The sequence below is a fragment of the Artibeus jamaicensis genome, unplaced genomic scaffold (assembly GCF_021234435.1).
Source record: "Artibeus jamaicensis isolate MK-2021 breed Jamaican fruit bat unplaced genomic scaffold, CSHL_Jam_final contig_787, whole genome shotgun sequence".
Lineage (NCBI taxonomy): Eukaryota > Metazoa > Chordata > Mammalia > Chiroptera > Phyllostomidae > Artibeus > Artibeus jamaicensis.
This window is the reverse complement of record NW_026521972.1, coordinates 1,708,812-1,726,472: the sequence shown is the minus strand read 5'-3', so window position 1 is coordinate 1,726,472 and position 17,661 is coordinate 1,708,812. Positions and strand designations below refer to the sequence as shown.

General features: G+C 33.4%; 1 protein-coding gene across 3 annotated transcripts in view; it reads left to right on the top strand.

Annotated features, from left to right (window-relative positions):
• The window catches only part of PCLO (piccolo presynaptic cytomatrix protein), a 368,924-nt gene that overhangs the window by 269,509 nt on the left and 81,754 nt on the right, over positions 1 to 17,661 (top strand). For 2 of the 3 annotated variants that reach the window (XM_053672786.1, XM_053672788.1), the window contains exons 11-13: positions 13,449 to 13,557; positions 14,103 to 14,170; positions 15,426 to 15,640. In XM_053672786.1, coding sequence (XP_053528761.1) covers positions 13,449 to 13,557; positions 14,103 to 14,170; positions 15,426 to 15,640 — 392 coding nt within the window. Of the gene's footprint in view, positions 1 to 13,448; positions 13,558 to 14,102; positions 14,171 to 15,425; positions 15,641 to 17,661 lie in introns of those variants that run through there. The other variant, XM_053672787.1, reaches the window with a different exon arrangement.

Below are 17,661 nucleotides of genomic sequence, written 5' to 3'. Positions count from 1 at the left end.
CATTAGATATTGTTTCTTATTAGGAAAAGACACTGAGATACTCAGAGCAGAATTATGAGATGCTGCTGATATTCAGTAGGAATATATTGAAAGGACACATGTGAGGAATAAACAGGGAGTTCAGAAAAAAGATTTTAAAAGATTGTTGTGGAGTACAGGTAAGATGATTGGGAATACTGGGAACAAAGAATGGAATGGATCAAAACATTTATTTAGTAACTACTTTGGGCAAGTATATCCTAGAATGATAGAGAATAATAGGATTCTATTTTGCTTTCAAGGTGCCTGCAGTATAAACGTAGAGGAGATATTCATTGTAGAAGAAAAGTTTATCAGGGTCTGAATGAATAGAGTATGAAATAAATACAAAGAACTAGGAGAAAGATACCTGGAAGGAAACAAAACCCTTTCTTTAATGACTTTTATTTGGTGATGTAAAAGAATTCAGATTAAAAGCTTTCTTTTTATTTCAGTGAGAGAAACAGAAACAGAAATGCACACTAGATTCTCTGCTTCTGTGTACATTACAACCAGAATTATCACTAGTAGGGCTTACAGATCTCCCTCTTCCCAGGCCAAAGAATAACAGGTAACTTTCACATAATTTCTAAGGACAGACTGCAATGTCCCCAGGGAAATGAACTGTGCAGGAACTAAATTAGATCTTTTTAGACTTCCATTTGCTAATGTTTAAGTTAGTTCAACATGTTTTTTTTATTGTTGTTCAAGTACAGTTGTCTCCATTCCCCCCACTACTTCCTTTCACCCCAACTATCCCCCCCTCCCACCCTTGTCCCTACCGCCTTTGCCTTTGTCCTTGTGTCATTTATACATGTTCTTTGATGGACATTCCCCTATTTTCCCACATTATCCCTCTCACCTCCCCCCTCTGATTACTGTCAGTTTGTTCTTTAATTCAGTGACTTTGGTTATATTTTGCTTGTTGGATTGTTTTGTTGAATAGGTTCCACTTATAGGTGAGATCATATGATATTTGTCTTTCAGTACCTGGCTTACTTTATTTAGCATAATGCTCTCCAGTTCCATTCATGCTGTAGCCAAGGGCAGGAGCTCCTTCTTTCTTTCTGCTGTGTAGTATTCCATTGTGTAAATGTACCACAGTTTTTTTATCCACTCATTTACTGGTAGCATTTGGGATGCTTCTAGCACTCAGCTTTTGTCAGTTGTGCTGCTATGAACATTGGAGTGCATAGGTTCTTTTGAAATGGTGTTTCAGGATTCTTAGGGTATAATCCCAGCAGTGGTATTTCTGGGTCAAAAGGCAGTTTCAGTTTTAGTTTTCTGAGGAAATTCCATACTGTTTTCCACAGTGGCTGCACCGGTCTGCATTCCCACCAACAGTGCACTAGGGTTCCCTTTTCTCCACAGCCTCTCTAGCACTCGTTGTTTGTCAATTTGTTTATGATGGCCATTCTGATTAGTGTGAAGTGGTATCTCATTGTGGTTTTAATTTGCATCTTTCTTATGGCTAGTGATGCTGAGCATCATTTCATACATCTCTGAGCCCTCCGTATGTCCGCCTTGGAGAAGTGTCAGTTTAAGTCCTTTGCCCATTAGGTCAACATAGTTATGGAGTACTGTTATATTCCACATAGTGATGAGTGTTAAAGCAGAATTATTCTATATAAGTGCAGGGTTTTACTTCAGCACTCAGCAAATTCAGATGAAAAGGTTTTCCTATATATGTCACACTGAGAGTATGAAAGGAAATAATCTTTATTATAAATTTTCTCTTAATCTACTTTTGTGTTCCTTTACTCTCTATTTTTATCACTGTCAGTTGTCACACTAGAGTTTGCTGAGTACCGTCACCGATCCACTTACTCTTTCAGGAATTTATTTTTAGTACATGCTATAGAGAGCATTCTCACTGGGTTCTCTGGGGACATAGGACATAAATAAAGAGAGCATGGACCATATATTGTACTAGGTGAGGCAGGAAATAACAGCTATTTATAAATGTCATATGTTAAGTGGTAATATGTGATAAAGTGAAAAATATAACAGTGAGGGTGGGCACGGCATGTAGGAGGGTGAGGTTGCCAGGAAAGGCCTCACCAAGAAAGCAAAGTTGAGTAAAACCCCCAAGGAAAGGAAGGAGTGAGCCAGGAGTTACCTGTATTAAAGGCAGAGGAATGAGAAGGGCCAAGGCCTAGAGCAAGAGCATGCCTAGTGTGTGCAAGGAACAGTAAGACAGCAAGGAGATAATTGTGGCTGGAACTGAGTGAGTGTGTGAGAAAAAGGACAGCAGAAATTTCAGAGGACCAACAGGTAGAATATGGTAGGACATTGTAAGGACTTCAGCTTCTGCTAATGTGAGATGAGAATCCACTGGGCTGACGCAAGCTGAGAGACATTTAGCCAGGATCACTCTGACCATTGTAACGAGAATAGTTTGGAGGAGCAAAGGGTAGAAAGAAGGAGAACAGATACGAGGCTATAGTAATAACCCAAGCATGAGGTGTGGCTGTTCAGACCAAGGTGGAAACAGGGAATGTGGTGATAAGTGATTATGTTATATCTCAGACATTTATAAATGTCATACAGTACAACATGTATGTTAATTTTAGTTCGGTGGAAATGAACTCAATATATATTGTTTATTCATTTTTGATACTTAGTATTCAAATTTAGGAGACAAAAGTGTGTCACCTTGAGTATTTAAAACAGTACTCAAACTCTTACATAATATAACAAAAACTACAAAATAAAACATGAAAAAGACACTAACTTTCTGAATTTGGGATGGACGAAGGGAAAAAAGGCATACACCCTTTCAGACTGCAGAATGTCATTAAAATAACAATTTGACTATTGTCATCTTTCCTCTTATGTCTTATATTATCAAATTAATCAATCCCAAGTTGGCAGTGTGGCCTACCAGGCCTTTTGCCGCATACACCAACTTGTTCGACCCATCTTTGCCCATTCCCACCCCCAAGTCTTAGCTCTCCACCCACCACCCTTGTTGGGATCATCTCTTACGCTGGAATTGGGATCTTATTTGCTTTATGTAAGCATTTATTTGTTCATGATGGTCCACTCCTCTGTAGGAGAAGTCGGGTCAGAAAAAATGACTGATACCATATGTAACCCATAATATAGTCTTCTCTTTGATACACGCTGGCTAAACATTTATGGATTCGATGTAGTTAGTTTTATTATAATTAAATACGTTTATTTGTAATGATTATACACTTAAATCTAAGACATTACCTATAAAAGTAGCCAAAATTTTAATTTTTAGATATTCTATATATCTTAAACATAAAAAAAGCCCTTAAAATGCCGATACTCTTGAACTTAGATGAGAAATCAAGATAACTATCTTTTTGAACTACCACTAATATAATTTCTAAAACTGAGATTTCACATTTGAAAAAAAAAAGTGGGACAGTTACACTTACCCTACCTATTTCACTGGATTGCTGAGAATATAAAATGAGAAAAATTGTGCAAAACACTTTTTTAAAAAGGCCTTGTATCAGTGCTATTAACACAAGTAAAATGAATCTAATTTTATTCCCTTTAATTAAAAGAACTTCTTATATTCAAATGGTATACATATGAAATTTCTTTATAGTTCAACTAGAATATGATGCCATTTTTGTGGTCATAATAATGTTTGCTTATCAGGTAAAGTAAATCACTTCTCTACATGAGTTTCATAGAACTGAATAATTATATAATTGATCATAAAATTATAATAGTCATAATTATATAATAATTATATAGTATCTTTGACTCAAAAATAAGCAAAATATAAAGCTTAACTTTTTATGCACAGCAATTGACCAAGTTGTAATATTTCTAGTGATAACCGCTTGAATTATGATAAATTTCTCTTCCTTTTCAAGGTAAATATTTTATTTTCTTATATTATAGATCAGTATATTTGAATTTTACTTTTGCTGTTAAATTTTGACTGGGAGATTTTATAACTTTTTAGAAATATAGTTTCTTTTTTGCCTGATTTTACACATGATTTAAAGTTACACATCAATAATCAAGGCAAAGTTCTGCACATTTTATATTTAAGATAATCTTATGAAATGAAATCTATATTGCCCTTATATATATGCTCAGTGGAAACAATGATGATGATGATTATGACTTTGCCATTAGTTCAAATGGTTCCTCTATTTATTAGGAAATTTTTCCTAGTATAAAGTGAAGAAATTTTAGGTTAAAATGTATTGTCTGTGTAGTAGGATCCATTTAAATAACACAACAAGGGAACAGTTCAAAATGCCCAAATATCAGAAAAGGTTAAAAACATAATTAAAGTTAAAATACTTAACGAGTCACTGGGGATACTTAAAGCAGAGGAGCAGCCGTTAAGGAAGCATTTTGCATACACAGTTGTGCCATTCACCTTGGCTTCTGATGCCCATCCAATTAACTATGAATCTCTATGGAATCGAGAGAGCATTACTGGGTTAGTTTGTTACTGTTAGCTGCTCCCAGTATTCTTCAGATTGGATGGTATTGATCTATTAATATTATTTAAACAAAAAGTTAAAAGAAAATATTTATTCTGGGTATTTTAACAACATCGGGAAATTAAAGTAAAAGCATACAAATTTATGAACTGCAATCTACTTTGATGAGATGATTACATTATTTGCCTATCATTAGATAACTTCATTATTTTACTTTCTTGGGATGAATAAAATTTTACTGGTCTACTTATACCCCTTCTCCTGTCTCATTTAGCACATCCTGTACTAGTCTGTTTAAAATAACATATCTAAGTTTGAACATCATAAACAATATCCATACAGTGACTTTGACATCTCTACGGATCCTTCTGGAAATGTTTGAACTGGAATGCTAGATTATTTCAGTGGTCATAGTGATTACAAACGGAATCTTACCATGATGCCCTTTCTCAAGGGGAGCCACAAATCATGGGTAATTATATTCCCCTATTTACCTTAACTGTTCAAAAACCATGAATTTGCAAGAGCCATCTTGAAGGGCAAAAATACATTACTATTGTTTCTGTAACTCAAATATAATTAGCTCTAGCCTCCCCTTCATGTACTGGTGAGAAATTGAATCACATTCATTGTTTGACATTTCCTGCCCCACAAGCACTGAGAACATTCCCAGTGAAGGTCTTGCACATTCTAGAACACTGGGGTTGGTCCCTACGCATTGATCCACACCACTAAGAGCAATGTCCAAGACAGCACTATTCTTGAGAGTGGGAGGCTCCCTGAACTGTGAGCAAATTTTAATGAGAGCAGTTCTACCGTGGTTGAAAGCCACAAAATCTAGTGTCATCTTTTCTAATGACACCACACAACTTTTCCTTTGAGTTAATTCCGTCTTCCCCGAACTATATGAGCAAGCAGGACGCTGCTCCCTACTACCTTTGCAATATCTCACCACCTTGTTGGGGAGGTCACCTCCCTAGAACTGACTCTCCACTTCTTTATCCTTTCATTTATTCTACATTCATTTCTTTCTTTACTTTTTTATTGTAATTCATATTATTAACATGAGTTCTCAAAATCTTTAGAGATTTTAGATATTTTTAAGTGTAAAATACCATGTTATCATAAAGACATAAAGTTGTTTATTCAGATATCTAAACCTTATATGTTTTGCATAACAGAAATTTTGTAGAAAGTAGTTAGAGTCAATTTCCCTCTTTCAGATTCCTGGCAACCACCATTGTATTATTTGCCTCTGAATTTGACTATTTTAGATACCTCATACAAATGGAATGTTGCAGTATTTGTCTTTCTGTGTCTGGAGTAGTTCTCTTAGCATAATGTCCATAAGATTCATTCATGTGTTTTTATAAGATTTCCTATTTTTAAAGGCAGAACAATATCTCATTGTATGTATAAACTACATTTGCTTTGTCTATTCATCTGTCAGTGGATATTTAGCTTGTTTCCACATTTTGGCTGTTGCGTTTAGCACTTCAATGAACGTGGGTATGCTACTACTATCTCTTCCAGTTCCTGATTTCAATTTGTGGGCAATAAATACTCAGAAATGGGATTGTTAGGTAAAGTGGTACTTCAGTTTTTAATTTTAGGTACTTCAATTTTTAATTTTTAGGAAACTTAAGGGCTGCACCATTTTGCGTTCTAACAGAGTACAAGGGTTTCAATTTCTACACCTTCTCAAAAACACTTACTATCTTTTGTGTTTTTGACAACAGTCACCCTAACCAGTGTGAGAGGATATATCAGTGTGATTAGAATTTGCATTTCCCTGATCATTTATGACATTGAGCAATTCTTTCTACATTATTTTCTCTTCCAGCAGAAATCAGGGTAATTTCCCATCAATTTGCTGTAGAAATGTAAGACTGACAGACTCTTTTTCTGGAATGGAGGAGAGAAAAGAGATGAGAAAACTGATCAGATTTTTTTTCATTCCTAGTTATTATTTACCCACCATAAAATGATATAGCCACAATAACCTTCTGTTTGTTCAATAATGTCTTCAATTTTTGCAAGCCCAAGTCTTCAAATAATATCATATAGATAATTAATAAGATTTCTAAATAATCTTTCCTTGTTGTAATTAACATGGTATTGTAAATAAATATTTGCATTCTTTGTGCTCTCTTTTACACACATGACCACTGTTTATAGTCAGGTAGTCTGGAATATGGGTTAATCAGCATACACTGAATGAGTTTTCCTATTAACCAGTACTAGCATTGGCCTTAGAGACAAAGTTCGTATTTCTGCACTACCATTAACTAACTGTGCAATGTTAGAAAAGTCGTGTTACCTAATGTTTCACTTTTATAATACATTTTATAAAAGACTAAAACTAGAGCATCTACGGATATTTCCTGATTTATAAGTTTATAAAATGTGTTGTGCTTTTAAACATATAATTTGATTCACGTAATCTTTCTTCAATGACCTTTTTATTATGACCATTAATACTGCAAGACATGTGATCATTGATTTTCTTTATTATTATTTATTTATAATTGAAGCTAAATCTGTTTTAGATATGGTGTAAAAGTCATTGATTCCAGATATTTTCAATGTACTCAGACTCAGAAAAGAAGTATGGATAAGAACTGCCGGTTCAACCTTAGTCTCTGATATATCTTAGATATTTTTTAAATATTCAGATATTTATTTTAGATATTTAGATATTTTTAGATATTTAGATATTGTAGTGTGAGAATTTTCAATATGCAAATGAATTTCATTTGATAATTTACTTGTATAAACCATCCTTTCCTGATTTTAATTCCTTGTTCTTCACAAAAAGTGTGAGTGAAAGAAGAAACACAGAGAGCGAATTGCTCAAGTGACATCTGAAATTAATGAGTCAATATAGACTCTACTTCTTGAATTCCGAGCTATTGAAAAGTATAACTAAGCTGAATCAATAGTGTTATCAATAGTCTGCCCAAGGATGAAAATAGACTATATTATCATAGTATATACTTTGCTTAATAACCTGTTTTATTTATTTTCTGCTTGTGTCTGCTCAATATAAAATATACATTAGCTTAAATCAAAAAGTAGAAAATTACTCCCAAGTCATCTATATGTATATATTGAATAGTACTGAGATTTAAAAGAATATAAATGTGTAACATTTACATGAAAACTTTGAGTTAAATTCTGTTATCTTTATACTATAAAGAGAGTAAATTGTGACCTATTAATTTTTAAATGTATATTTTAATACATTAAAATTTTGGTGTTTTAGATTGAACTCAACTTTGAGTTTAAATAGCATTAGCACTGGGGACTTGGACTGCATTGCTTGTAAATGTAAACCAAATTTAGATTCATACTGCAGACTGAATGCTCCAACCCCTGAACCAATCCAGGAACACATATAGCCATGCCCAGAGAAGACGGACTAGGTAGGGCGAAGCCATAGGAACCCTGGGAGCCAAGACCAGCCAGAAGAACCCAAACTGCCGCTGATGGAGCCCAGTGAGAAGAAATGTGGTGGGTGCAAAAAAAAGAAAAATTAGGTGACATGTTTCCTATGCTAGAACATTTTACTGTTTATGAAAATAAAAGTAGATTAGGAAAATAATTAAAAAGCAAATAGAAATTTCAGAATTCTACACTGTTTGTTCAATTTCTCATATAAACCTGCAGCTTAAAAATTGCATTGTTATTAATTACAATCTAAATGTTGTTTTGTTTTTCCTTCTATCATCATCATAGCATTCTCCATACCATAGAGCAAAAATAAACTAAAATAGTGGTCTAACAAGTATAATTTTCCTTGAGGAAGCCAAGGATGGTAGATGAATCAGTTTATTAAAGGTCATGACAGCCTGTTAATAACAAAGTTAAATGTGAACAAGATTTGATTATGAAGAAGAGAAAGTATCAACAGTCAATTATCAGGAGCCCATTGGTTCATTAAAATATTTCTGACATATAAAATTATTTATCTTTTGAAAATAGTACATGTGCTCTTTATTAAAAGCTAGGATAGGCAGATTTTAATTTTTAATTATTTAATGCTAAATATTAGACACACAGACACACAAATATACTGTTGTATTTAAAAGCATTATTATAATTATTGGATGAAAAGATAAACTGCAATACATTATTATAGTCATTTTTAGTAATCCAGACACCATTTTCAATAAAATGAAATTCAGATTATTTTCTTTCCATTGTATCTCTAGAAACAGTATCCTAAGTTAATGGAACTTATGAGGTCGTTTTAAATTCATGACTTACTAAGGTACATTGGGGAAACAGGATTCCCTACAAATGTCTAAAGGTACCTACAGAGTGGGAACTGGGGAATAAGGAGGAGAAAACCAGGTTGGTGGAGACTGTTTCAGTGGAAGTAACTCCATTTTTTTATATTTTGAATACCGAGGCTCTATTTTGTTTTGTTTGAACTGTGGGTTCCAAGAATAAAACTAATAGCAGTAATAATGACAGTGACAAAATGGCAATGTTATAAGATTTGCTGTTCAACAGTTACTTTCCAACTTTAGGGTTTTATACTTGTACATGAGTTTCTTTGGGAAAATATATCTGGGTTTTGAATGTCTTATTACATTATCTTTTTCTTTTACCAAAGATTCCACCTTCCATTCTTATTTTCCTTTCCTTCTTTCCTTTCTTCTACCTTTCTTCTACCTTTCTTTAATATTAGTGTATTAATAAGTTAAAATTGTGAAACATAGAACATGTGATTAAAATAATAAAACCCATTCATTTATGTATTTATTTCTCTTATAGTAACACTGCCTAACTTGATGATGAATGAGTAATTACTATAGTTGATGTGTACAATGTATTGGACTCCTGAAACTCATTTGCAGGAATTGTTCACCATTTAGAAAGCCAGAGCAGATGATGAGTTTCGCTGAATTTTTGCTGCTGCTGCTAGTTTATAAAGGACTCTTGCGAGTGGATGACCAAATTTAGTAAATTAATCTATAGTCATGATTAATCATATCAGCAGAGAAGAGGTTTAAAACTAGAAATTTTAAAAAATATGCATGTATGTTTAATTGGTTTTCTGTTTGTGTTTTTACCCCAGCTCCATCAGATTCTCATTTCACAGCACATGAGTCTCACTGGTTCATGTAAGGTCTCCTCCAGTGTGTGCGTGTGTGTTTTTTTATTTGTTTATTCAGTCCTTTATGAACTTACTCTTTTTTACCTTATTCTCTTTTCCCATTTTCTTCTTTCCTCCATAAGCAACTATTATAACTTACGTGATCATATGGATTTGTAAAATGTATAATGTTAACTTCTGTCATTATCATTTTCACATACATAAATGTCATTGCCATGCAGATCAGATCCTTTTTCTCACTTGTTTTCACTTGGCAAATGACTTTTAAGATGGAGCCACCTGGTGGTGTTAACACCGGATATGGTCTTTCTCCTGCAGACTATGCAGAATGTTTCATGGTGAGCATTTACTATGCTCTCATTGTCCATATCTCCTAATACTGCCACCCCCACCCCCACAAAGAGATCCTCAAGAAGAAGATTTCCAGGTCATAGGCTTTCCCTGTGCTTAATTTAACAATAATCTTCCCAGGTGGCCCTCCAGACAGATGTGCTTATCTGTATCTCCATTCGAATAATAATTACATGTTTATAGACTATAAATAAGCAATTATTCAATTTTTATTCTGATATAGTCTCAAATCATAGAGTGGGGTAAATCTGGAAAACCATTTAGCAAGTATAAACTTTTCTGAAGTCAAAGTCAAGTAATACCACATTGGGGTCACATGGTATTTTCTGGCTTTCAAAATTTTGCAAGATGATGAGAGATAAGTAACATGTCATTATTGTTTAATTTGTACTTTCTAACTACCAATGAGTCTGAGCTCTTCTTTATATACTTATAAGACTTTGACTTTCCTTCTGTGTCATTTTACTACTTGCCAAGATATTTCTGTTTTTTTCTGGTATAATTTATTAATTTATATGGCAGAGTAAAATATTGACATACACAGCATAAATGTGGTGATCGTTAAAAAATGTTGAATTGTGAATTGACTCTTACATACTACCTGACAATATATTTGTGGATTAAGTAAATAAAAGTCACGAGCTTTTGTGCAATATGTGGTAGAATATACAGTAACCTAGGACATGGTTAACTCAATAATTTTCATCTATAGATGTTTTTGAAGTAAGGGTAAATATTAAGTACAAAGAAATGACATAGATGAACTTTTGTATTATAAAGATAAGAATAGCTTGTGCCAGGTTGAGGAACATTAAAATTAAGTAATTTCAGAAGTTATAAAAACACATTTAAGTATATTTTATTCTTTTGATTGCGTTTTTAAATTCAAATATTACCTGATTATAATTTTAAATTTTGTAGCCTATTAAGTATAAGATTTTGAGTGCCACGTCCTATCATCACTGTTGCACATTCAGCAAAAATTTAGGTTTTCTTAGTTTTTCTAATAGAAATAAGTAGAATAGACACTTTCTATCAATATAATAAATAATGAGTCATCTGTACATTCTCAAACTTGAACAATTGGTAAACATACATGTTGACATATAATTTAAATATAAAAATGTAAATATCTGCTCCTAATGCTAAATAGTAGATATGATCATTTTTGTGTATACTATCTTCCAGGAATTATTTCTTAAAGTCAGAGTAAAGAGTTACCTGAAGTTTGATTATGCTTACATTCAAATCAATTGAATGATAAAATACTATTTTAGTGTACTTCCATGCAGTATAATCATTTTCAACAAATTTTTGCATGTGTTTTAAAATAGTTTATAGAGTTTTAAAATTAACATTTTTCAAAATACTGTATTAAAAGTTTCAAAGTAATTTTTACAACTATTAAAACCACCTAACGAATTAATCAGGAGTTATTTGAATATTCACTTGGTTATTTTAGAGTGGTTCTCATGAGATTTGTAGGAAGTTGGAGAGGCAGTGCAAACGGGATATGTTGCTAAGTGACTGTGTCTGAGTAGTCCCAGTCCCTGTAGTGTCTGATATTCACTATTGCAACCAAGAATAAAAGGGTAAGAGAACTGGGCAGTCTTCTGAACTCCAGTACTGCACCACCTCTGGTGGGAAACTGAGTGGTGGAAAAGGTTAGCAGGTGTATCATGGGACAGAGCAGATCCTATAGTGCCTGACCTCAGGTAATTACCTAGGCATGATGCTAGTTTTCTCTGTATTTTGTTTAGTGGTATTACTAATATTTCTAAGTAGTTTTCCTTTCTATGACTGGAAGCACTTTTTTATTTCAGTAGATAATTATGTTTTGTAAATTTGCCCTATTTTTTTGAGATGTGAAAAATAAACAGGTAAATCCAACAGAAATAACATGAAGATTATGCAGCTATATATTTTTCATAGAATATGCTCCTGCAGAAAAGGAACCATGCAATTTCTGGATTATAACACCATTAATTTGTTTTTGTTCAAAATTATCTGTTTGTAAACATACTCTTACCCCTGGCTAAAAGAAAAAAGTATGTGTTTCAGTGTGTTTTTTTCCACTTTCAGTACTAAATTTTTCTTTAGTGGTATCACCACTGTCTTTTATGTAATTTTCTCATTTTATATGTACAACAGCCTGGGACTGTTGAAATAAACCTAAGGCCCATCTGAGGAGAAAATTTTCTTGGAGTAAGTTATGGGAAAGTCGTTCCAGTTTGTGTTATTGTGGGCATTTTCATGGACTTCTTTTGTCATTTCACTACAGTAAAAATAATTCCCATACTTGCTTGCAACTGGTAATATGTTTTTCAATGTATATTAAATCACTAAAACTTTTAGATTCAATCATGCCATGTTTAGAATTTCCCATTGACACCAATGTTGAACAGTAGGTAATTTCACATAGATATCTGTGAAGCTCATTGAAAACATAGTTTTTCAACAAGTATATTTTTATTTAATCATAGCCTAGTATGGCATACATATATTTTTCTAAGGTAAAGCTAGGAGCATTCACAAATATTTGGGCACAATAATTTTGGATGGTTTTATCTAATTTATATTCCCCCCACAAAGCCATGTTATTAGGACCAGCTGATTTGTACCAAGTATTTGTCTCTACATATTTTGACAGATCATACAAAATAGACCAAAGAAATGAAACATAAAATGTTGAAATATTAAACATTACTGTTTTTTTAATGAAAATTACCTTTATAAATAGAAAGAAAACACGAAAAGCCCTGTAACTAGTCCGGTGACCTCACATACAAGACACAGTGCAAAATAAGAGCTCTTTGTTCACACGTTATTAAGAATTTCAAGATGGCAAAAGCGAAGCACTAAACCAAGCATAGAACCTTCTGAGAACCAGGCCTTGGATATACTACTGCACAGACCACACACACGTCCATGGAGCTACGCTCTCTGTAGTGTTTCTGCTGCTTCTACTCAGGAGTGTGTTGCATGGAGTGAAGAAAAGATGCAACGTGGAAATTGATTTGTCTTAGTTGAATGTATAACAGTTTCTTAAGTCAAGCTCCACAACAAAATCCTAATGATTTTCTTCTACAATTCCCATTCCACGATAGAATACAGAAGTTTGCATTCTTCTAGTTGCTTGTTCCCATGAAAAAAAAAGTATATTGGTGGTTGTAACTATTTTTCATCCAACACAACATTGGTCTAAGCAATATACATTAAATAACATTTTCATTATAGCAGTGTGAACAAAATGCATGTGTTTGATGATTAGTAGATTTTCAAAAGCAACATTTTGCATGTTGTATTAAATGCATTTTATGTGTTCAGGTAAGTTGAAATGAAACTACAGGTGGTTTTGGTAGTCATGTTCTGGAGAACTTTGAACTAATGTTCTCTGAAGTGTGTGCTGAGTTGGTTTGTTAATGCAAAAACAATGTCTTCTCTGCCCTACAGACCCATACTAGAAACAGCACACATTTTTCATGTTGCACTTGAATTTGTCTTTTTAGGGATGCAAGTATTGGAATGGAATGGAGTTCCTTTAACTTCTAAAACGTATGAAGAAGTACAGAGTATCATTAGTCAGCAAAGTGGGGAAGCAGAAATATGTGTAAGACTGTGAGTTTTTCCCCATCTTTTTGTTTCCATTTTTTGGCTATTCATGGCTGTTTTAATTTAAAATCGTTAAGGTGGAACCTTTGCCAGTTAGCAAGATTTTCTGTAATTAGAAAATAAAGTGAATACATGTTTTTTTTTTAATTTCTTGTGTTCAGAATCAAAGTCTAAAGCATAGAAAGAATTCAGCTAATTTTGTCTCTGATTGATGTTAACAGCTTTCTCCTTTCATGCTTTTTATTGAAACATGCTTCATTTAAATGAAAAGTTAAACCCATTTAGCTTTCATAGATGTGTATAGTATTTCAAAATAAACTTACATTTAATCCATAAAGATTTCACCTTAAATAATCATTTTTATCAGCTGACTTTTAACAGCATTGCAAAAAATGTATTTGGTTAGAAGGGTGAGCATGCTTTGCAATTGCTTTATATCATTAACCACTTCTCATTTACCTACTGAAAAATATATTCAGGGTATTTGGGGGAAAGGGCCTTTGTCAAGGCTTCCCCAATTTCTTTTTTAATTTTTCTGTTTTAATTTTTAGGGACCTCAGTATGCTATCAGATTCTGAAAATCCCCAACATCTAGAACTTCATGAACCACCAAAATCTGGTAGGTGAAAGAAGTCTGTTTTCAATTGTGAGTAAAAATGTAGAAGCACAAATGTGTCCCTACTTACAGTGGGGTTACACCCCAATAAGCCCATCATAAGCTGAAAATGTCATTAAGTCAAAAATGCATTTAATACACCTAACTTACCAAACATCATAGTCCAGACAAGCTTACCATAAATGTGCTCAGAACACTTACATTAGCCTGCACTTGGGCTACATTAGCCTCATCCAAAGTAAAGTCTATTTTTTCATAAATTGTTGAATATCTCATGTAACTTATGTGTATCACTTTTGCACCATTGTAAAGTTGAAAAGTTGTTAAGTCAACCCATTATAAGTTAAGAACCATCTGCAATTACAGAGGCAAATGTAGCTGTAGATGAAGATATAGACATAAATGTAGATACAGGTAAAATAAAGTTATAGGCTAATAGATGTTTATGTAATTGTAAACAAAATCAGAAGCATTGCAGCTACACTTTTAGCATTTTAGGGAAACACATTTGCATGTTAGACCCATTAAAGAAATTTATATGAAATTCTTGCTAAGTGAATTCATGTTTAATTCATCCTATCAAAGTAACTTTTAAGGAGCCAGTTATTTTTGGTCTTATATAATTTTTAGATAATACTTGATCTTTTTTTACTGTAACTGGGTTTTGAAACACCTATTCCTGAATCTTTTGATTGCCTTTTTATAATAAATGAAAATCAACATGTAGTCGAATAAGATTGGAGATACCACCTATTCTCTTGTTGAACAAATACATGTTGACTGCTTCCTGTGCTACAGGCAGCAGGCGAAGAGTCTGGGCTTCTACACTAAACAAAACAGACCAAGGCCTGTAGAATCTTTCCTACATCTGTAAGTGCACATATACTCTGAAATTCCCCCAGTAGAGAAAGATGGATGTAAGATTTAGAGAAAAAATAGCTAATCATATAAATTAAATCCCAGGGAATAAAACAGAATACTTTATCTTCATACAATTTTCTAAGTAGAAAGTTAAAAGCATTTTTCTGAAGTTGTAGAAGAAACCTCAATTTCCCTATGTAACTCAGAATTACTTTACTTTTCTTTAGTCTTCTAGACTTCTTTAGAAACAGATACATCGAGGTATCTTATGTTTCTTTTTTAATATTTATTTTGTTGTATAATATTCTGACTTTGTCATATGGAACTCGAATAAGTTCCATGGTTTTAAGTGCCTATGCAATTGAGGGATGTGTAAAGGTTTTTTGTTTTGTTATAGTGGACAAAGCAAAATCCCCAGGGGTTGATCCTAAGCAGTTGGCAGCAGAGCTCCAGAAGGTGTCGTTGCAGCAGTCGCCACTGGTTCTGTCCTCTGTCGTGGAAAAAGGATCTCACGTGCATTCAGGTCCTACATCAGCAGGATCCAGTTCTGTTCCCAGCCCTGGGCAACCAGGGTCACCCTCAGTGAGCAAAAAGAAACACAGCAGCAGCAAGGTGAGACCTGAGCCACGTGACCATTGAGTTACTCACTTCCTTGCTCCTTATTTAGAACAGGAGATAGGAAATGTAATATCATTTTCCAAGGTGCTCTTATTTTTTCACATTGCCTAATTCTGTAGTGAAAGAAAAAGTTTTCCACTTCTGAGTACATAACTGATTCACAGTGTAACAAGATGATGTAAAATAAGTAAAATACCTTACTTAAAGTATTTTAGCAGTTCCTGTAAGGAATTTGAAAAATATGTCTGATGCTTCTTATTTTCTTGTTATTTTTTCATTCTTCCTATTGCATAAATCTCAGCCTTTTTGTATATCAAATATTAGTTTTGCCTCTTTTTAGAAAAACAAAATTTGCATTACATTCAATTTTGTAACTTAAAAAGGATACAAATAAAGAGAATTTAGAATAATGACAAACAAGGAAGAAAAGAATATATAGCATTGCCATTTTGAATTTTATCCCTAATTCCATACTAATAAATTTTTTCTTGATGCAAATTTTTATTTGAAACAAATGTTTCTAACACCTTTTAGGAACTATAAGTTTCTGGAGCATTTAAAAAACATAGAATTAATTGTTTAACCTTATAAAAGCAGAAGGAAATGTAGACAATTTATAATTTTCCCCTCAAATTTGATTGTTAATAAAGAAACTCTTTTTATGGTCAGTAAATACATTGGAAAATTTTTTCTTTGATTAAACATGCCTAAAGGTTTTTCTTTATGTGGTGATGATATATATCAGAGAGACAAATCATTATTCTTGGTTAAACTGACTTGCCTTCAGAATAAAAATTTGTTTTACTAAGTATAAAAATACAGTAGGTGTCTCCAAAAATGCCTTTTATTCAGAAGCCAACAAGAAAGGTAGGATGATTTTAATCATTGTACATAAAGTTACTTCCTTTAAACCAAATATAGCAAGACTTCATTCAGGGATAGTTTGACTTAATTTCAAAATAAATTTTAACACAGCCATATTTTATAAAATGCAATTATGTGATAATGTTGGAGACTGCCTCATGGAGACTGCCTATCTCTAGAATTACAGACTGGCATTTCTTTTCTCAGTAGCTCCACATAGCAGAAAATTTCTTTCTCAAGATCTTCATGTAGAGAACCTAAAGATATGGCAAACTCTGCTAACAAAGTTTTCTTTTAAATTTTTTTTCCTTTTTTTAATTGTTGTTCATGTATGGTTGTTTCCATTTTCTCCCTACCACTCCCCCCCAACCCCAGCCACCCCCACCTCCCACACTTGATCCTACATACCTTTGGCTTTGTCCATGTGTCCTAAATAAGCACATTATAGTTATGTAAGTCTGTCACCCTGATATTTTTTATTTCAGCAATTGACATCACCATCCTCTCACAAAATTAAGTAAAGAAAAAATTTAAGAGCACCATTGCCTCTTAGTTTCTCTTCATTCACGTTTTCTAATCAGTTCCTGAATTCTAATCCCATGAATTTTTGTTTTCTACTGAGTCTCTACTAACTGTGTTTTCTTTGAACTTACTAATTTCCTTTAGCAAAGCATTATTTTTGTGTACCAGTATTATTTCTTTCATTCACTAAGGGTAACTCTCTCTTTCTTCCTCCTAAGCTATCCCCTAACTATCTAATCTGTGACACAGTGATCTGATTGGATCATATCCTGTGTAGAAGGTATCCCTGCCACCTGGAATGTTGTCCCCACCTCTCTTTAGGATTCTATCCTGCTCATTCTAAAAGGGCCTGGTCAAATGGTTTTCCTTGGGATATTATCATAATGTAGAAAGATCTTTACAATAGCCTTGCTCCTAAATATGCTGTTTATTAAGGATTCCAACTCATTGCTACTTTCCACAGATATTTTTGGATACCACCTCAGTGTCAGGGGTGATACTCTGTACCCAGAATACAAACATGGATGAAGTCCTGTCCCTGTGTACTGTGTAGACCAGTGATTCTAGTAGTGCGCTCACACCCGCCAGCATGAGCATCATCTAGGAAATTGTTAAAAAAGCGATTCTTG